General features: G+C 41.7%; 1 protein-coding gene across 1 annotated transcript in view; it reads right to left on the bottom strand.

The window, feature by feature from the left end:
* The window catches only part of gabbr1b (gamma-aminobutyric acid (GABA) B receptor, 1b), a 48,588-nt gene extending 29,757 nt beyond the window's left edge, over positions 1 to 18,831 (bottom strand). Inside the window, exons 1-6 of the mRNA XM_071919138.1 lie at positions 18,691 to 18,831; positions 11,785 to 11,919; positions 7,194 to 7,364; positions 6,079 to 6,180; positions 5,202 to 5,267; positions 4,179 to 4,370 (exon numbers count right to left, since the gene is read on the bottom strand). Of these exons, the coding sequence (XP_071775239.1) occupies positions 4,179 to 4,370; positions 5,202 to 5,267; positions 6,079 to 6,180; positions 7,194 to 7,364; positions 11,785 to 11,919; positions 18,691 to 18,816 (792 nt within the window). The 5' untranslated portion in view covers positions 18,817 to 18,831. The remainder of the gene's footprint in view (positions 1 to 4,178; positions 4,371 to 5,201; positions 5,268 to 6,078; positions 6,181 to 7,193; positions 7,365 to 11,784; positions 11,920 to 18,690) is intronic.
* Positions 18,832 to 22,153: the final 3,322 nt, after the last annotated feature.

Below are 22,153 nucleotides of genomic sequence, written 5' to 3'. Positions count from 1 at the left end.
TTACACATATCAGGTGAAACCGCCGCTATTCCCAGCCTGCCAGCTCCTCCGACACCCAAGCCTGAAGTGATGACAATTAGCACCTTTGTTTCAGACAGTCTCAAGTGGCACAGTCTTTGAAAACCTCCTCACCATTAATTATGGGGAGCTATTAAAAACTCTCATCTGACTGTCATCATTTATTACCAAGCCAGATGGAAAATGGTTTTCACCATTTTATATCAGTGTCCTACTGATTAAACACCACATTGCCAACCTACAGGTATGTGCCCCACACAGGTGCGTTTGGAGAAAAACTGGTCCGGTCACAGCAGATGTGTACAGGCTATATCTCACCATGCTAATAACAGTGAATAGCTCTGTGAAAAATCTTCAGTGCTTTCAAGAACTGCATATCAACCAAGTGAGGGCAGATGGTGACCGTACTGAGCCAGTTTACAGGGGGGTTTTATTGGAGATTGGCCTGACCAATGTGTTTTTATTCTATCAGGGATATAAAAAAAACTGTAGAAGTGTCTGGAAGCCACCCAAGACATCCCAGATAATTCCCGGGCCAAGAGAGAGGGCAGGGGGTGGAGGCAGCATGCAGAGGTTCAGAGGACGGGAAGAGGGTTTTTAGATATTCACGCTGGTTCCTGTTGCTGACAGAGCCATGCCATTAGAGACAGGATGTCAACCTGCTGCGCCCAGCTGTGCAGCCAGCAGCAACACCGCCACCCATAAGAGGCCGGAGGAGGGGGAGGAGGGGGGGAGAAACAAGGTATGTACCCAGTAATCAGCCACCAATCATAATAGATGTTCTAAATAGATCATTAGTGAACTGCCAGATCATAGTATAGACCTACATTGATTATTTATGCTCATTTGCATTTGACAGTAACATTACATTACATTAAGTGTTCATTAACTAATGCCAGGATATGTATAAGTAATACATGAAGAGTTAGGTTTTCAATTTAGACAATACATTAGCATTAACAAACATGTATAACAACATTACTTAATGCAGCTGTTTATTGTGCATTTAATATGAACTCATCTTTATGTCACTGTTCATGCTTAATTCATGTTAGTAAAGACATTAGTTAACATTATTAACGATACATTTAACATTAACTAATCGTTCATGTTGTTATTCATGTTTAATTCATGTTAGTAAACACATTAGTTAACATTATTAACGATGCATTTAACATTAACTAATCATTGTTCATGTTGTTATTGTCACGGTTGTGACTTTCAGTCCCTTTGTTCATTGTCTAGGTTTTGTATTTCTTTGTGTATTGTTTCCCTGTCTAGTTATTTTAGTTCTACGTGTACCTGTCTGCCCCAGCTGTGTCTGATTTGTAATCACCTCCCCATGTGTATATTAGTCTTGTTCCCCAGTCAGTCTTGGTCGGTTCATTATTTTCTGTTACGTGTCTGTTAAGAGCTCCCGTCTCTGTTTAGCTGTTGTTTCCTGCACCCGCTATATTAAACACCCAGTCTTGGGGTTTGATCACTACCTGCCTCGCTGTCCTGCATTTGGGTCCTCACCACACCTCACCGTGACAGTTATTCATGTTTAATTCATGTTAGTTAACACATTAGTTAACATTATTAACAATGCATTTAACATTAACTAATTGTTGTTAATGTTGTTACTCATGTTTAATTCATGTTAGTAAATGCATTAGTTAATTAACACTCAATGTAAAGTGTTACCGGCCCATCCGTTCTTTAAGTGGCAATGCTGTTTTTAATTTCAGAGAGAGACTTGGTCATTTGATTCCTCTCCTTTCTGAACAGAGCGTTTTGACTGATTTGTGTTTGATTGAGCGAGCGACCGGCATTGCAAGACATTTCAGCTACGAAGGCTTAAAAGCCTCGTTCTCAAGCCAAAAAAGTCAATGCCAAAGCAGTAGTATTATTCCAGTATTTAGCATGGTGATATATTACCTCTTCACTAGACGCTTTGGTTGGATCTCTACTGTAATTAGCTGGCTTACTCCTCTCTGTTGTGAAAATGACTTCATTATATACAGTATGTCAATTACAGGCCACTGTAAGCTGTGCCAGAGACCTGTCGATATTATTGCACTTCCTTGGTCACTGATAGGGGTTGATAAAGTCTTAGATTACTTAATGCCCCTTTAATAAACACTGACAGCTCACATATATTCATTTCTGGTGTTTGGTTACGAATTTCATAGCATGTATGATTAGAAACAGTTGAATGTATTGGACAGAATAAAAAATATGATTTATTAGGGCAGCAATGTCATACAAACATAAGAACAATTTGTTAAACAATATTTAAATTTTACTGGTTATGCTTGCTGTGTACTTTCACATGATCTGTCATGGTTAGAAAGTCTGGGTAAAATTCATTATTTTAGTCAGCGATCAGATTGGTGATCAGGCCATCACACTGTTAGAAAATTGCACACAAAATCGCAATCAGACCTAAAAAAAAACCCTGATTGGTGTATTCTTAGAAAGGGAGATGAAGAGAAAGAGAGCGAGAGCAACCTACTTCTTTTCCTGAGAGAGGTCCCTGCTTCACACAGGCACTGTCTCTTGACCGTGCTTTAATCAATAAGAGGCCATTCCTGCATCTCAAGTGCTGCTCTGTTCGCTCAAACAGAACTTCTAGACAACAGGGCCACGGGATGACGTGCCCTGAACGTTAACAAAAGTCTACCCTGCCAGTTTCATGGAGTTTTAGTTTCAGCGGCATACAGAGCAGTATCTTGGAAATCCAACTGTGCACCAGGATTTAGAAACAACAGCGAGCCGCTGTGCAACAAAGCACCAGGCTTTTCCACCGTGTACCGCTTTCAAGTGACAGCAATCCAAGTCAGGTCAAATGAAGATTTGATATACAGGGATTTGACAAAATAACGGAAAGACCTAACAATATGTGAATGTCAAGTATCTAATAGGGAATAGGCCACCCTTTGCCTTCAGAACAGCTTCAGTCCTCCTTGTCCTGCTGTCATCCTGCATCCTGAACTACGTGTAGTGGAATAATGGACCCCTCCAGTTCTTTGAGGGATGAAGGAAAAAGAAATATATTTCCTATAAAGGTTCAATGATATTTAGATCTGCTGGAGACGGAAGGAGTGTGACTTCATCCTGCTCTTCATGAAACCATTCTTGTGACCAATGCTCCTGCAATCCAGGCACCGACTATTCGTCCTCTTTGGAACTGTGTTAGTTGCTTCATGTTGCTTTGAAAACCCACATATAAAAGTGGTGATTGTCAGATGTCTCTCAAAGCTGACATACTGTAGGGGTCTGTAGGGTAAAGTGGTAAGCTGAGCCTGTGGGCAAGATGAGCCATCCCTTTATATCTACTGTAAGCAGCCACATACTAAATTAATCATGTGATCGTAGATTTGGGAAGAATAATTCATTTCCCTGAATCTGTGACGGAGGAGAGCACATGGAGAAACTGGTAAGAGAGCCAGGTCAAAAAGAGTGATTTTTGACACGTTAGGTGATTTCATCATGGTAAAGATGTCATGATTCTTGTATCTAAACAGAAGTCGCAGAAGATATGTTTCAGACTTTATTACATATTAGTTAATTTCTGTATAAGGAATTATACGAGTCATACACTTGAGGTCATACACAGCTGTGTGAAGCAGTTTTGTCAAAATGGTGGTTGTGGGGTCAAATGTGCCACTAGCCCTGAGGCAAGTTGAGCCAAAAAAGCTACTTTTTTAAATGAGTCATACTTCTAAAACTGTATTAGCTACAGAAAATATTTTCATTTCCACGGATGCCCAACAATCTTAAGTACATATGGCAATTGTTGCTTAACTACACACTTATTTTGCTGCAGTAGAACAAAATGGAAAAAGTGGCATTTTACCCTGTTCTCCCCTACTGCTAAATGGCACATATGACTCATCTGTGTAGCTGCCTATGTAATTGTGATTAAGTAACTTCAAGGTTAAAGACCTTTTCCATGTGGTGTTTCTGTTATTCTGTCCACCCACTGTAGATACAGTATATCACCCACATTAAATCTTGCTATGAATATCTACATGTATATCATTGTAATACTCGGCATTATGGAGCATTTATCATAAATGCACAGTGGCTATATGACACCCTTTGGAATAAAATGCACAGCAGCAGATGTTTCTGTTTTACTGATAAGCCATAATACAGGATGATGAATGTCTTACAAGGTTGGAGGCTCCTCGCACCGTCTCCGGGTTGAGCATGACTATCTCTGTGGTGACGTGACCCTCCACAGCCTCCGTCATCTGCTCCACTGTGCAGTTGATAGATGGGTCCTTGATCTTAAACCAGTTGTCCGCATACCAACCAATGAGGAACCACACGTACTTCTTCCCATACAGCTTCTCCTTGTAAACCTGGAGAGGGACAAAGGAGCAGTGGAGTGAAAGGAGAGGAAAAGTGATGAGTGAACAGCTATGTGCGTAAGAACACATTAGTGTGTGTGTGTGTGTGTGTGTGTGTGTGTGTGTAAGAGAGAGATAAATATTTGAGGAAAAGTATAAATCAAATCAAACCAAATCAAATTCATTTATATAGGACATTTCATACATTAAAAATGCAATGCAAAGCGCTTTACAGATTTCCAAAAACAAATAAAGTTAAGATAAAATGATAAAATTTAGAAAAAATGGCAACAGTAAGCATGTTGCCACCCACAAATGATACCGTCCCCCTCTTGGCCAGTCATTAACAAATATGTTAAATATGTCACATTGTTTTGAATTTCAGCACCCCCTTCAGCCAATCAGTGTCATTTTGAAAATGCTGAAACACAGTGGTGAGATGCATCATTCCCCAAAGTTTAACGCTTGAACATTGTAGCGCCTCCTTTGGGCCAAGCAGTGCAATTTTCAAAATTATGTAGCGCAGTGGTGAGATGCATCATTCCCCCAAGTTTCATCAAGTTTGTCAACAGCGTTGGAGTTATCACGTGATGGATGGAGAGATGAATGAATGAACAAACAAACTAATGAATGAATGAGCAGCTGGATGGAGACCGATCCATAGACCCCCTCCCGATTTCATTCTGGGGGTACACAAAACAATGGATTTGAGAGCATTGAAGCCCAAAATCTAACTTTTTAAAAAACACTCTTGTGCACAGACACATTGTGATATTTGCCTTTCACATTTTTAACCAACGTCTGCACAGTCTGTCACAATATAAGAACAGGAGAACAGATTACCTCGCAGAAAACCTTCCTGGCTTCCGTCTCATAGAAGAGGCCCACAATGATTCTGGCGTCTTGACGCTTGAGATTTAGAAAGAAAAGGACAAAGAGTCACACAGGGAGGATGGAGACAAAAAGCAGAAGTTAAAGGCCCTGCAGTGTGGGTAGGGAACATGGGGCCAGTCCTCCTCCCAGCTCTGCACCACACAGCGGTAGACTTTCCTATCTGCTGGGCTACCTTCATGCTGTTACCATGGTTTCTTCTGCAATGGCCAATTAATCTTGTGCACCAAAACTAGGCCGGCGTGCTAGGCAAGGTTATGCTAAAGTAGGCGCCAGGCAGGGAGCGAGCCAGGCTGAGACAGGTGGAGGAGGGAGAGGAGGGAGGGAGGGGAATGACAGAGGCAGGAAAGGAAAGGAGGTAAAGGAGGTAAAGGAGGTTCAGTCTCAGCCCTCTGCCCTAATTAACTCCACTCTCCTAAAATAAAGGCTTAGATCTCAAGCACATGCCTGCCTGTGTTTTTGTGCTGGCGATTATGTTTGGAGCCTCTGACCACTGCTTATTTTTGCTAAGAATTAGGCTTGAGCCAATATTCAATATTACTGAATACGAATGTTTCCCGCGACATTGAATAGAGTGTTACTCATTCTCTTTCCCCACCTACATTTTTCCAGCTGGTCCTGGGGATTCAGACCGGTGACCTTCCTGGCACAAGCTTGCTTCTCTAATCTCTGGGCTCTAATCGCTGCCCCAAAAATGGCGCATGTAGCAGCTCTCTGGGGGGGGGAATTGGCCAGATAAGGCCTGATTGATCTGTGTTCAATCACCCAGTAGTTCAGGGGGGAGGGGGTAGGAGGGGGGTTAGGGGATTGGGTAAGGAAGTTGAGGCACCTTGAGGTTTTTGACAGCCACAGCAGGGTCGGTGAGGAAGCTCTGACGAACGCTGATCTCAATCCCTGCCTCCTTCACCCGCTCCTCCAGATCATCCAGAGTCTGTCAAACAGAGAGAGAGAGAGACACAGGCATGGGGATGAAGAAGATGAAAGGATGTGACGGCATGATGGAGAGGGAGGGGGAGGAGGGAGGAGGGGTGTGTGTGTGTGTGTGTGTGTGTTTGAGAGAAGTGGTAATGAAAATACGAGCGAGAGAAATCTAGGCCCATAATGGGATGCGCTGAGTCATATTTGATAGGTAGTGAAAAGAAATTTGAAGAGCAGTAAACAGCAATTCAAGTAGGAGCAAAGGCGTGAGGGGGGGGGGGGGGGGATTAGTTGGTGGTCGAGAAAGATGATGGTGGGTGGGTAGGAAATATGGCAAAAACAGACAAGAGAACAAGGGAGGGGGCACACAAACAGATAAAGCGGCAGATGACAAGACAACGTGAGAGAGAAACCAATCAAGGGAAGAGAAAGGTGTGATGGAAGATGGGGGCGATAAGGGAGGGGGGGAGAGAAAAGGGGAAATGAGAAATGAGAATCAATTTCATCAGTCATCTTTTTTTCTCTCTCTCTCTCTCTCTTTCTCTCTCTATGTTGGTGACATGGCGGCAACATGGGGAAGGTGCTGTGGAAGGGAAATCAGCACACAGACTGCAAAAACCCACAGAGGCCTCGGGGCAGACATGACATGACAGTCCAGGTGAAACAAGCAAATCCTTCCAAATCCTTCAGACCTGTGTAAAAGCAACAAAAATTGGTATACAAGTACAGTCCAATGTCTGAACATACCAGCAAATGGATTTTCCTGTCTATCTGTGTAACTGATCGTGATGGGATAGAAAAAATATGTCTACACCTATGCTTTGATGGCCAACGAATACAATGACGTCATCGGGTAATTGACTTATACTGTGTAAAGAAGTATGGAGTTTAACGGAGGAAAGAAAAATGAGCACCGCAGCTGATAGGTGCCATTTTTGTGACAGCTCCAATTCTGAACATGTATACAAATTTTGAAGGATTCATGTACATTTGACCTGGACTATGAAGACATTTTCTGCCACTCACTGATGTAAAAACTTCTGTCGTCTGCTGGATGGTGGCGATCTTGGTCCATTTCCACTTCTGGAAGAGCTGGACACGAGTGGGGTTGTGCAGCGTGGCGGACGGATGAGTCCGGAAGAAGGTGGGGAAACGCTGGCGGTTGGACAGAGCCGGAGAGCTGGAGCCATAAGACAACTAAGAGAGACGAAGATAGCGAAAACTATTTTAAACCTGCTGTCATCCTAATAATCTGATCTTCTGCAACAAGAAAATAGAAGCAGAAGACAAAAACAGTAAAAAGAAGAAGCTAGAAATGGAGAACAGAGAGTAGAAATAAGGAAGAAAAAGGGAAACATAGAGAAGAAAACTTTTAATGTGACCTGGAATTGGATTTGAGACCAATTTAACAACCAAAATTAAGAGACAAAAAGCAGGCAAAAACCAGCATGTTTCTCATTGAACCTAGCTAATGAAAGTTGAATGAAACTAGACCAGGAAATCTAAGTTTAGGGACCAGATGTCCAACATGTTTGTCATGTTGTATTAACCCTGCTCTGTATCTAAGAGTGGACATGCATGCGGGTCAAACTAACTGTGACCAATAATAAAACCAACGCTACCATTAGGGCTGAAACGATTCCTCGAGAAACTCGAGTAACTCGATTACTAAAAATCATCGATGCAAATTCTTTGCATCGAAGCTTCGTTTAATCCATATAACTATATACACACTCAGTGTTTCGCACGGATGATTATTACTGTTGCACAACGCGCTGGAGAAAGAGAGAGAAAATAGCGAGGGGCGAAGAGAAGAGACAGGCCAGAGAAAACGACAGAAAGTGTCCAAAGTTTCGGATCCAGTGTTGCCAACTTGGCGACTTTGTCGCTAGACTTAGCGACTTTTCAGACCCCCCTGGCGACTTTATTTCTCAAAAGCGACTAGCGACAAATCTGCCGACTTTTTCTGACCATGGGAAGCAATGTTAATGTGTTGAATCCCAAAGCATTTGGCAATAAATTGGTTCGGCTGATGCCGGTTTTCTCTACTTGCTTGTCTAATCCAGAGAGGTCTGACGGTCACAGCGCTTCCCACACACAGCGTAGCTCCCTCCCTCCGCTGAGAGCAGGGACTGTAGGATAGGGTCCACTTGTAATTGCTACCGGCGTACGCCGAAACTGGCCGGGTGGGCGGAGTCAGCACTTAATATTAAAACGGGATGAGATGAAGGCTAGTAAAGAATGCACGTTAATTATGGCTATATGTAATGGCTAGTTAAGAACGTAAATCAATATGGTGGCTAGTTATGATGTCCCTAAGTTAGCTAAGTTTTGCTCAAGAAAATAACCACAGAAAATAAAATGCTGCAGTCAATTTGTGAAAGCCTGAGCTTCATTCATGTTATTATTATGATAGTCACACACACACACACACACACACACACACACACACACACACACACACACCTACTCCCCTCACAGTGATGCATAAAATACCCCAGAAAGCAAAATATCAGGTGGTGTAAGTAGCAATTGGAGCCTAAAATGCACCAGTCCAATACAGCAGGTATATTCAGTTTAGTTTGATTGCAGTGAGTAGGGTCAGCAGGTGTAGGGCAACCCTTCAACATAGCAAATAAATGTACATTAGCCAGTCTTATGAACTTGTATGATATTTAGGCCTAGTAATAAATATCAATAATAATTATTATTTCACCTCGTTTTCAGTAAATCACAGTGTCGTATGGACAGCTTCGTGCGGACAGCTTTTCTCTTTTGTATATTTACTATTGCTCTTTAATAAAGCAAAAGTATTTCTTATCCGATTACTCGATTAATCGATGGAATAATCGGTAGAATACTCGATTACTAAAATAATCGATAGCTGCAGCCCTAGCTACCATTCACATTTTTTGGTGAAACTGCACAATTCATGAGATTTGTCTTATTTTCTTTGTCTTACTTTCCAATTCTGTCTCAACTAAATATCACTCAGTGTAAAGAATCTGTCTAATTTTAAAGTTGCATCAAAATTAAACCTAAATGTTAAAAAAAATAAGATCTCTTTTTACTGTATTTAAGACATGTTACTCCTTTTTAAGGCCTAGAATTTAGATAATTGGAGACCTTTTTCATACTTTTAAGGAGCTGCGGATAGCCTGGAAAAAGAAGAAAAGCAGAGAGAAAAGAGGACGCAGAGGAAAGCAGCAAAATAAATCAGAGAGCAGCATTACCATAATCACGTTAGGGTGCTGTAATGTTCGGCTCAATATCCTACAGACAAATCGCACTAAATGAGGTTTGCTCAGTTATTTGCCATTTTCATTGATCAGCTGCAGTATTAGGCGGTGCGTTATGAAGTGGACAATGACAAAGGCCACTGCAGAGGAATATGGGTCGCAACCTGACTGTGGGAACCGGTGGAAAAGCTCTTTCTGACACAAAAATAGCAGTGTGCATGAAAAATGAAGGAACGGGGCGTCTCTAAACTTTTTTTTTTCTGTGTGAGTGCACTTTACCAGCATTCCCCAAAGAGGAGAATGACATTAATGCTATGCTTTGCTCTAAGCTCTGAGATGTCAGCCTGTCGCACGCAGGACTTCAAGACAGCTACACCGAAGTGTAATTGATCTGTTTGTTTAAAAACTGGATGCAACATCTTATCTCAGGTTATTTTAGATTGAATCAGAAGGCTTAAATTGATAGTGCCAATTCGCTTAAATCCCTTCAGATGAAAATAAGTCCTATTTAAAGCTTCATATGAGGCAATTATTCTGGTCAAAGCCTGAGCTTTCAACTGACTGCTTGGGAAATTCTGAGTCAAAGTGTGGCAGTAGGTGTCCAGTGTGATTTATTGGGGAACTAACAAAGCCAAACAATATCAGCAAACATGACACGTAATTGCAATCATAAAAAAATGATATGCTGTCCTGTCTGTAATTTTCTGTGTTGCAGTCATCTTGGCCACGTCTCCCTTGAAAAAGAGATTTTTAAACTCAACGGGACTTACCTGGTTAAATAAATGTTAAATAAATAATACAAAAAGGGGATGCCCAGAAAAAAACAAAACCAACATCTTCCCAATCCTATGTTTTTACCTGAAGGTTACGGTATACTTGCTGCAAAAACAAATTTTGGCAGATTTGTTTGAACAAAATGACACATTTGTGGAAAAACCCATTGGCTTCGGAAAAGCATCTCCATTTCCTTTTTCCCATTCATTGCCTTTGTTTGCATCAGCGTGCGAACATCTGGCGGTCAGCTCTTCAAAAAGAATGGTTCGGAGGCTTGGCTTGCTGAGCTTGTTAGAGGATATTTGGACTTTTATGAGCGATCAAACAGTTTCTAAATCCCCATGTTCCCTCAGCTGCCTTTGTCGCTCTCTCACCGCAGCCGTTGAGTGTTATCACCACTACTTCCAGTTTGCCTTGGTTATCTTTTTAATCTTCGTGCGCCCCCACTGGTGTGGAGCGCAAACAAACGGGCGAGTTCAACTTCTTGTAAGTATGCCGCCACCTTTAATCAAAGTAACTCCCCGGACTCTTTGGTAAAGGGGTTAAATGAATTTCCAATATCCTGGGATGAATAAATCAACCACACTGAAGGGTTTCTTCTTCACTGCTCTCCTTGCACTTTGTGTTTGCCAGTCTAGGCTTGTAGTTCACAGGCCTTGGACCGCTGCCCTTCAGGTTTATCTGCTGCTGCCAAGTGGATCAGAGGTGGCAGCTTCCTTGTCAAGGTGGCAGTCTGACTGAGGGAAGCACTCAAGCATTGCCAACAATGCCCAGGAGAGGAAGACTCACTCTCGCTGTTGGTGCAAACTAGCACTGTCTGACGCCAGCTCCTCCCTATCCAAATTCATTCTTAAAAAAACAAAAAAAGATAAATCGTAAACTTGGGATTATAAGGTTTTATCTGGGTGGAGTGCAGTTCTGAGATATTGAGCATCAAAAATGTGCTTTATTTTTTTTAAATACCCCTTACAACCATAAAGTAACATTCAAAGATCATGAATATGTGGATAACTCAATTTTGATTTTAAAAAAACAAGTCAGAGAGAACCTTATAATTCCAAGTTTACGATATATTCTGTATATCGGAATAACTTGTATTGTGAAGGAATTGCCCAATTCTGTGTTCACTTTCCCAAAGAAAATCATTTGTTTCATCTTATCTTATAGTAGAAATCCGTGAGATACTGTTTTTTTTTTAAATTTTGTCTCCATCTTTGTTGCTCAGCGCTCATTGCAGTGGTGTTTCTGCACTGCACTTCCCAGAGATCACCTGTCAATCAAACAGTGTCTCCAGTACTGTGACATCTTGGATTTTCTGTTGATGCAGTTTGACTTTCTCTTTTCTTTGTCTGTTCAGCCATGGTGGCTATCACTGCTCATGCTAACTACCCAGTTCTTCTTCTGTTTATTCCAAACAAACTGGAAAGAGCAAATGTAAAAGCTTTCATGAACTGGATATAGGTTGAATCACTATTGTGCTGTATCACTTGGATATAGAGTAGCAAAACATTTACTACATTACCTTAAATATCAGCATTAATGAAGCATGTACTAAGATGCAGTGAACATCCATACAGACCAACAGTAAACAGCAAGGCTCCTACCACTATGAGGTTCCACATGCGAGCAGCCTCCGCCACCAGAGTGGACACCGAGCTGCAGCCAGGCATCAGCACGATCTTAATGGGCTCGGTGTACAGCAGGTCATACAGCAGCTTGGTGGCCTCACCTGGATCACACTGTGGGCAGGGAGAGACGAAGAAAGCAGGCATATCAGTATAAGAAACACTGTGAGAAATATCACTATGTCCAGAGACCTTACAGAAATAATATGTATGTGAAAATGTTGGAAGAATAAAATGGGATATGCAGGGTTTCTATGGGTTTCAGAAAGCCAAATCTTAAGACCTTTTTAATGCTACCTGGCACTGGATTTAACACCAATTAAAAAACAACATGGCTAAAGACAGATCTGAAAGTATAACTGTGAAAAAGGACACCAAGAATTTGTTTAGGGACATGAAGTCCAATGTGGAAATGCAGTAATGTAACACAAGGTAACAAAATAAAACCAACACTACAGCCAGTCACATTCACCTCTTTTGGTGAAACTACACCATTCATGACATTTGTCTTATTTAATTTTCCTTACTTTCCAACTCTACCTCAACTAAACATCGAATTGAATGTAAAGAATCTGTAAATACTCCTGTCCAATTTTATAGCTGCATCAAAATGAAACTTAATCAAACCTAAGGCTGGCTTTACACAATGCAACTTTGGTGCAATTAGTTGCAGGCTGCAAAATAACTTAACAAACTCTTTCTGAACATTCCAAATATGATACAAACCCATTTCATGATTTTCATTAGAAAATTTACAGAATTCCAACATAAGTTGCACAGAACTGAAGTTGCATTCAAGTAGCACCATGCAAAGCCAGCCTAAACCTGCACAACATGATGAAAAAAGACCTCTATTTACCAAATGTAAGATATTTTAATGCTTTTAAGGCCTCATCTTTAGACAATTTTTAAGACTTTAATTTCAGACTTGCAGAGGTATGGCTTGGGATTCTATTTGACCGGGTGTTGTTGATGCACTTGGAAAGCAATAGACCGGGGTGTTATAATCTGTTAGACTGTGTGTTTTTGGTTTATGTATTATCAGTTGTTTGAATAAAAAAGAAAAAGAAAGAGAGGAAAGTGGGTGGAGAGATGGAACAGAAGACAGAAGAGGACGTAACATACAGCACACACAAACATATGTACGGTTAAATGCACTGTGCCAGATAGGAGGAGTCAGCAACTCAATTTACACTAGTGTGCGCATACATGTAGCAAAGCATGAACCAGAGCTGAAGCAAGGGGGGGGGGGGGGGAGGGGGGAGAGGCACGTTCCAAGGTCGCCTCAACCTGGCTCCTGAGAGGCTTTTCAGGGAGGGCGAAACAACATTTATCTACGTGGATGCTGGGGAAAACATTTACCCACCAGTCATGCCCCATTGTCTTTGATCCACACCTAACAAATGGCATTCTTCGGTTTCCATTCTCAGCTTATAGTCGATGAAAAATCAATAAGCAATTTAAATGATAATGCCGAGGGTGTAGTGATCATTGATCATTTGAGTCGAGAGAGACGGGGTCACATTTGGATGACTGTTGAGATGTGAACAGAACATGTTTAAGAGCGTTGGATTGGAATTTTCTTTTTTCTTTTTTTTTTTCACCACAAGATTAAATCAATGTCATTTCACTCTACACAGACCGTTCACACCAGAGTGGCAAATACATAAACTTTGACAAGAAGTTGGACCCTGATTTTGTCTGATGAAGCAATCATGCAAATGCTGTTTGCATTGCTCACTGCACCAACATACTAATCTGTGTATGACCAGGCATGGCTATCACTGCTCACCTCCCCCCTCACACACATTAAAGGTGCAGTGTGTAGCTTTTTAAAACATCAATGGTTCACTGTAGAATTAATTGTGATACCATTATGTAATTATGAGACCGTGGTGGAGACCACTGGTAGCCTCTATCTCATACCATGTTATTCAAAATTAAGACCACTTTTCCCATAAACACTGTTGCTTCCCGTCTTTGCCTCTTCGGCCAAAGTTTTCTCTTTCACTTTACTGAAGAGGGTAAACATGTTGGATCGGCCTTTCACTCCTTCCACCATCTGCCATTGCCAGAAACTCTGAAAGCTTTAGCTCTGTTTGCTCTGGAAGAACAGAACCTCTTCCTGTTTTGTGCCGTAAAGCAATCCAGCAGATTTCCCTCCAAATCCGACCTGATGGCACACAATGTAAAATACAGTATAGAGTTCGGTAGAGGATGCCAATCTTCTAGGTGATGGTCTTGTTTGATTATGGTAATTATACCGATGCCTCAAAATGAATATGGTAATGATTTATTTATATTAAAATGCTACCATAACTCTCTTAATAGAGCCAAATCTTGCTCACTGTATATTCAGGTCTATATTTAATAGAATATCTTGAACTTCACCCCGTACCATGACCAAATCATAGTGATTCCATGACATACGAAGGCATGTCTGGGTGAGCGACTGAAGGTAATTCCTCATCATTGTGGGTTCTGATGACAAGTACAGTAACAAAACACATCGGGTAACACGGAAATAAGTGTACACCTACAGCCAACTAATGGAGTGAGCTGTCACTGTGGGTTCAGGCGCATGGTACTGGTTGTCTCCGACTGATGTGTTCGGGGATTTAAGAGCCGCTGCTGATCCAGACTCCGAAGGGGGACGTCAGCAGATTTCTGACCCCCCTCTGTGCCACTGTTCCAGCCTTTTCTTACAACCAAACTGGGACTGCAGCCTTCTGCTCCGTGAGCTGAGCAGCTGAGCCCCACCATGCCTGAATTCAACCCCCACATGCAGAAAATACATGTAAAGATGGACACATAGTTAGACATATGGATGAGGACCATGGTTTAATTATATCATCCGTATGCTTCTACTTTAGGGGTTAGCGCAAACAAACTACTGTCATATTTTTATGAATAATGTTTCGCTCCTACGACATAAGAAAATGCTCTCATAACTTTGACAACAACTTTGTCTTACTTTCAATACATCTATGAATTTCTAAATCCATTTTGTCTTTTTTTTTGCCTTTAGGGCTTCTGAGCAGCTATATAGCCTCTTGAACTGACTTTATCATAAGATGCACATAAGATACACTAGGAAGTTTTAGAGCAATTTTAGAACATATACCAGAATCGCAAAAATGGGCTAATTCTACTTTAGTTGTTTTTAATTGCAGCCTGCAAGCCCAGGTTACCGAACAGAGAACAGATATATCCTCGCCTTTTGAAATGTCACATAGAACCAAAACATGAGTGGCATTTGAGATAACTTCAGAGTTTCAGTCATAATTACAGTAACAGAAAAGTAATTGCACTGGGGACCTAGAGAGAGTGCTGTTAATAGCCTCAAATAATAAAAAAAAAGCCTATAATTCAAAGTTCTAAAGCCCTAAAAATAAGGCTTTTGAGGTTTCATGAGATAAAAATGTATTCATATTCAATAGTAAGTATTTAGTGTAAAATCAATGATGAAGTAAAATTTCTTTAATGGAATAATGAGCTAGTCAGTATAAATTTTCTGTGCAGCCTCAATTAAAGTTTTTGAAAAATGGGGGAGAAAGTGCAGTAAGACTTAATGGCTCGGTCCATTTGGACGGAGTTGGGAAAGTCGATCCATCAATAAAGCGAAGCGGGCCAATAAAGGGGCCGCTTTATGTTCTGCTGTCAGGGAGTCATGATGAAGGTTATCTGGTGTCTCTTGGAGGGTAAACCCATTCATCCCGCTGTGAGAAATGAAGGAGGCCGCTGTAATTCTCTTCCCTTTACCTAATGACGCTCAGTCAACAGGCTCGCTAACGAGAGGTTTGGAGAAAGCTGCCCTCTCCGCTCCTGAATCAAATAAATCGGTTTGTGAGCCAAACTGACAGTAATCCGGAGCTATGTGCCTGGCAGCTGACTCATTGATTAACCCAGGCACTCGGGGGAAATCACCGCATGGTCCAACGCATTCAAATGCTGCTATATCTGACCCCCCCACCCCCACCCCCCCTACCCCCCATCCCATCCTCCTCCCACCCTGTCCTCCGGGACGCGTCTTCAACTTTAAAACACCACGGGGCCCGGACAGACATTTAATCAGCTTTCCTGAAGATCTCAGGCAAAAAAAAGGTACGAGGAGCAGCGGAGGAATTTTCTGGTTGGTTTGCCGCCTGATGACGCAGGCCTTTTCCGCCTCTCGGCATCGCAGTCTGCGGTGCTGAATTGTAATCAGCGGGGGATCCATCAGAGCGTGTTTACTCCGATCTACAGCTGGCCTGGCAGAGCGCTGTAGTGGTGTAAAGGTCTGTGATAGATGACTGCTCCGACCAGCACTTCTTACATTTGGCTAACTGCGCTCAATATGGTTTTCTCACACGGACGGGCTTAAATCAGCCCGCCGTCCATCTGCTCCTGTTTATGCAATGATAGTAGGTGCATGATCTTGCCTTTTTCTCTGAGCCAAATCTGTGTTTGTTTGAACCGCAGTTGTCTTGGTTACTGTTGTCATGCCAACCTCGACACCCCCTTATCCCCCCCCACTCCAGCCTTTTGAAGTGGGGATCCAATGCAGAGTGGCTCCGACCAATCGGAGCGACGCTTTTAAAAAACATATCAGCCAGTCACAGTGCATTTAACTGTTTACATGCTGTGTGTGTGTGTGTGTGTGTGTGTTGGTATGTAGCGTGCGAGCACGGGGAAGAGAAACCCAGGTGGGAAGAGGCAGAATGAGAGACGGAGAGAAATTATAATCTAGCAGAATAGCTTCTCTCAGTAAAAGACTGTAAGGAAAAGAGTTAAATCTGAGACTTGGCAATTGAAAAAATCACAAAAATTCATGGCAAGGAAGACATGAACAGAGTGAGATTGAAGATGAAACCCTTAATCTGTCCCATTCAGAGATGTTTAGTGATAGAGTCGAGGGCTTCCGAGCCCTAACAGATAAAGAAAATTTGAAAATTGTGTTAGGTGTTGAGAGTCAGACTATTAATATTGCTGCAAATCTTGTATATCACAATTTGCAGGCTAAGAGTAACAAAGATGAATACTGACCAGTCAAACAAAATCCTGAACTGATTTAATGTTTTTGATTCATTTTATTCTGATAAGACTAGAAAGATCAGTGGATTTGGGGGGAACTAATATAAGTCCAAGATGCCAATGATGATCAATTGAGGAAGGTAAAACCATTATAACCATTATATTTCCTTGCATGATTTAGTTTATACAGAAAGTGGGTCTAGGAAGTCATGGAGAGACATTTTGAAATCTTAGATATTTCAATTGTAAAATTCAGCTGTCAACTGACCCTCAGATTGGTCTAGTGCTAAAAATCTGTAAATACTGTATGCATGTATAAGCTCGCTTTCACTTGTGTATGTTTTGTATTAATTCTTATTAAAATCCAGGAGTACTTTGGCAACACAAGTAGACTCATGCTAAAAAAAAGCCATTCTGGTTCTGTATCTGAGAGAGAGGATTGAGGCAACAGTCTCACCAAATGTCATGAAATGAGCACAAACTCTGAAACGCAGATTATGTTTTGTGGACACTAACTACATGAAAATGATATTCCTCCACCATGAGAGGATTATGTGACAATAGCAGGAATTGTACACACCGTTTTCACGTGGTCGCCACTTGAAACGGTAAGCTGACGGTTAGGTTTAGACAGCTAAAACTTTGATTAAGGACCATGATTTTGGTCTGAAAATGAAAACCTGGGTCGGTCAAGTCGAAGGTAAACGTACCCTTGCTTACAATTTAAGACTCACAAAATTTGGTGGGACCAGGCTGGATGAGCTCAGGCTGAGTGACAGCCAATGCAAATGGAAATTCAAGAGCAGGAGAGTTTATGAGGTGACTAGACAGCAAAAGCTTTTAAGGCAGAGTATATTTCACTGTGCATAGGCCCTTATGCAAACACACACAGATGCAGTTGTTACGCCACTATACAGTAGGTAGAACATTTCTCTGGGGCCGTAACCCATTTTATGACCAGATGCTGCATTTTAAAATATACAATACACAGAGGACTGCCTATTATCCTAATGATGGCATAACATACAGTAGATGTGTAAGATTTAATAACAGCATGGAAATATAGACACAGCAACTCAAGTGAAAGAGGGTGGATGCTGGAGAAATTAATGTTGCATCTATTACCAGTGATGTAGTGGTAAATAAAAAGGTGGACCTGCAGTCATCATCACTCATATAAAAATTAGCTTTTCCCCCCTTAAAATACCATATCCTCATATGACTTACATCAGTTTGATACTATTCAGCATGATGTACATTATACCTTTACCTCATAAAGATTTATGACAGCTTAACATTTTTTAAACTCTATTGTGCAATTATAAAGGAGGCTTAACTACAACCTCCAATAAGGCAAAAATGCACCAATATAAATAAAAATCAATTCTATTTCCAGAAAAGCATTAATTGATGCTCTTTTTTCCCTTATTCTGTATGACTTACATCAGCTTGATACTGTTTAGCACTGTTCTTTGCTGATGTATGCCATGCCTTCACCTCATGTAGATTTATGCCTAAAAAGGTGGGCAAACTGCAACTGAAAATAAAAAGATGGCTTTAAACATAGAGCAATTGATACAGTAAAACAGTTGGCTGCAAAAACTGTTATGACCACAGAAACATGGCACTGATTCCATCCATTGCATCCTCTTTACAATTTTTAATACACTACTTTTCTAATTTTGCGTTGTGTTATTTACCTACAAGAGCAGTCCACCAAATTGAATTCCTTGCATGTGCAAACTTGGCCAATAAAACTGATTCAGATTCTCATCCACTTATACAGTGTAGTGAAGGAGAAAGTTTTTTTGCAATAGCCTGTACTGTAGAAAAAGCTGTACAGTCTCTGCAGAGTGAGTTAGCACTACTCACCATGCTGTCGTAGTGTATGAGCTCCAGCTCGTAATCCGGCAGTATGTCGGTCCTCTTGTTCACCAGGTCCAGGGCCATCTGAGCGGAGGGCAGGCAGGCTTGCCCGCCGGGCCAGCCTCCGCTCATGGGGAAGAGGGCACCGATGTAGAGCTTCTTCTTGCCTAGAGCCGGGCAGGAGCAGGACAGGAGGACAGTCAGGGCAAAGGTCAAAGAATAGCCGAGGGCGGACCCGGACCCAGACCTGCGGAGCCCTCCGAGGTTTTGGCCCGGCGAAGCCATAGCGGAAGCTCGGAGGTTGTTGGGAGGAACCGGATCAGTTTACTCCTCCAGTTCTGTTCAACTTTCTTCTGCAGTGTGGAGTGTGTGGGTCAAGATAAAGGAATTCCCATGAGCTGTACAGAATTGTCCTCAGAGATGGAAGCACATCTGATATCTGCCTTTATTTTAAGGGGAGACTTCTCATTTGGTGCAAAACTAACTCACAGTTTCCATACACATAAATACTGATTAATCTCACTCAGCTGCTGTTTCCCTGCTCTGCTTTAAGTATTTTAGCATTTTGGAGATGTATTTTTTTTTATCTATCTTAACACGTGTTGAATAGGACTTCATGAGTGCCTGGGTAAGCTATTGTAACCTGAGCTAGATATTTGCAGGCAAAACGATCCTACACGTTTAATGCAATCAATAAACGGCTGAGAAGTTGGGTCAATTAACAATAAAGGCAGGTTGGAGCTGATTAGTCCTAATTGGATTTGCGGTGGGTATTTAGTCGGATTTTGCAATTAAAAGGATCTTTATGTTATTCCCGCTGTCCGAGGTGCTGAAGTCAAAGTCGGCGGGGGTAATAATCACCTTCCAGGTTATTTGATTTCGGAAAGGACTTTATTTTTGCTGAGATAAGACAGATGGCAATAGCATCGCTTCCCTCTCCCCGTTATGAAATATTAAAAAAACAAGCCAGATTGAGCTCACGAGGAACACACTAGCACCGACGGAGAGGTCCGGTAAAGCTCGTCATTTATCTGTCCTTCCTCATCCATCCGCCTACATACTCATGGCTCCCTTCGTTACAACGCACATTACATGTTGTATGGGATCACCGCAATACACAAACACGGCACCGTTGTCTACGTATCAATAATCCATGGTGACTAATGGTTAAGAAGTCTCGTTTTCAAGAAAGGTCGATTTCACGGAAGGCAAAGCAGACACAAGAAAAAGAGAGGAAAAACTCGCATCGGTGTTGCTGGAATCGGGCGATCCTTGAGGAAAAAAGAGCGTAACAATAGAAAAATGACGGGAGCAATGTTAAGCTCACAGGTCTGTGCGTTAGACTGCCGTTGACTGCAGCAGCGTGTGAGGGAAAGCGTGTGTGTGTGCGCGAGAGAGAGGAGGAGGAGGAGGAGGAAGAGGAGGGATGTTCGGTCTAACCCTCTCCGTTTCACAAACCACTTTGAATTTGCAATCCCTTAACACAGCCCCGCTCATTTATCTTTCCTCCTCCCCTCCCTCCCCTCCCGCTTGTTTCTCCCACAACAAGCCTTCCTCTTCCTCTGCCCTCTCTGCCTTTACATCCCCTTGCTTCATGGAGAAATGTTAAGCACTCATCAAAGTAAGTACACCGAGGACTTTTCCTGCCTGCTCCACACATGCACTCTTCCCACTCACATTTCCTTCGCAGCCGCTTGCCCGTCCTGATAGTTCGACCAAAGCCGATACTGATATTTCTTTTAGACTGAAGTAGCGGATATTTCTGTGCCGATATTGCGATATCTTTCTGTTTTTCCATTTTCATGCCAAAAAAATTAGTATTCAGTGTTTCCTCCAGAATTTAGTTCTTGTCAGGGTGGAAAAGCATCTGAAACAGCATTTAGACCATCATGGGACACTAAAACTCTCCACTGAAACCCAGCCTAATGAGATTATTTTAGTGTTTGCAGCTATAGCCTATAAGGCAGGGTGACCCACCAAACCTAATCAATGATAAGGGAACTTTGGGATACATTAGGCCTTTAAATTAAGAATGTACACCAAAAAAAAAAGAATAAAAAAAACTAAATTAATAAATAAAATGCACAAAGAAAATAACCTCCATCATATCGGCATTGAACAAAATGACTGGCCAATATCCAATATTTCAAAAAAGACCTATATCAAATAGGCAAACAACCACCAATATGAACGAAAATCTATTATATAAAAACAACATTAATTTATGTTCTTATTTCAGATCCTCATATAGCTAACATCAGTCTGATAGTACTTTGATGTATACTATAGATTTACCTCCTTAATGTGTATGTCAACCTAAAAAGGTAGTAAACAATATTCCTCAAATAAAAAGGAGAGCAAACTGAGTTTAGGTAGGTTTACTTTCCACTACATCCCTGCTTATGGTACACAACTCTCTGCTTTATTTATTTTGATCCATCCTGCTCCTTCTTCTTCGTCTTCTTCTCCATAAATCAATAAAAATCTTTTCATTTGGCCTAACGCATTTCACAAATCTTATTGAGCCATAATGAATCATGCTTTGCCTCCCGCCCACATACTCCTACGTTTACACGTTTCTTCATTACTGTCTCTGACTTCCATTTTGTCTGTGTATGTACGTGTGCGTGTGCGTGTCTGCAAGGCTGAGTGTATCTTTAATAATGTATCGGCGCGGTGATGGGCTGACACCGATCCCTCTCTCCTCTTTCCCATTATTTGTTTCACGCTTTCTTCCCATTTCCAGGAGCTGGGACCCTCTACTGTACTTCCCCTCAATCTTGTGCTGCAGCATGATGTCTATCTCTTTCAATTGCTCCATCCCATTTTTCTCTCTTCTCCCTCTTTCCAGGCACAGCACTCCACCTGACTGGCTCTTATTTTCGCGGGCGGGTTGATATGTATCTCTCGGTGCCTCTTTCTATCTGTTTTGCCATCTCTCTAGGATTATCCATGCCTCCAATGCCGCTGGAGGAGAGAGGTTTGTATCTCTGCCTCCCACATCCCTCAGCTCCAGCTCATTTTTTTTTCTCCCAACAAACCCCGCTGTCATTACTGTCATTACATAGAAGACAGCACTGCACAAACAACTTGTATACTTAAATCAGATTGCATGGACATAACACTGATTATACCAGGGAGAACAAGCAACCCCGTTATGCCTTCTGATGTGTTTTGAGTCTTTATTGCTCAATACATTTAACTAACTCTGTGTGCAAAGCTGATAAGTGATTCCCTGGGCTTTTAAATAATAGCCTAATTTTGTAAAGTGGAACACTCACGATGAAGTGGCTGGGTAAAAACTGCAGAACTGCTAGTGTTTCGATGAAAAAAAACACACTGCTGGGGATAGTTTACTCTTCTAATACTGTTCAACTTTCTTTTTCAATGCTGCGTGGGTCAAGATAAATTGATTGCTATCAGCTATACAGGGCAAACTTGATTTTCCTCAGAGATGGAAGCATGTTTA

Source organism: Centroberyx gerrardi, chromosome 19 (genome assembly GCF_048128805.1).
Source record: "Centroberyx gerrardi isolate f3 chromosome 19, fCenGer3.hap1.cur.20231027, whole genome shotgun sequence".
Taxonomy (NCBI): Eukaryota; Metazoa; Chordata; class Actinopteri; order Beryciformes; family Berycidae; genus Centroberyx; species Centroberyx gerrardi.
This window is presented reverse-complemented; position numbering and strand designations above follow the sequence as displayed.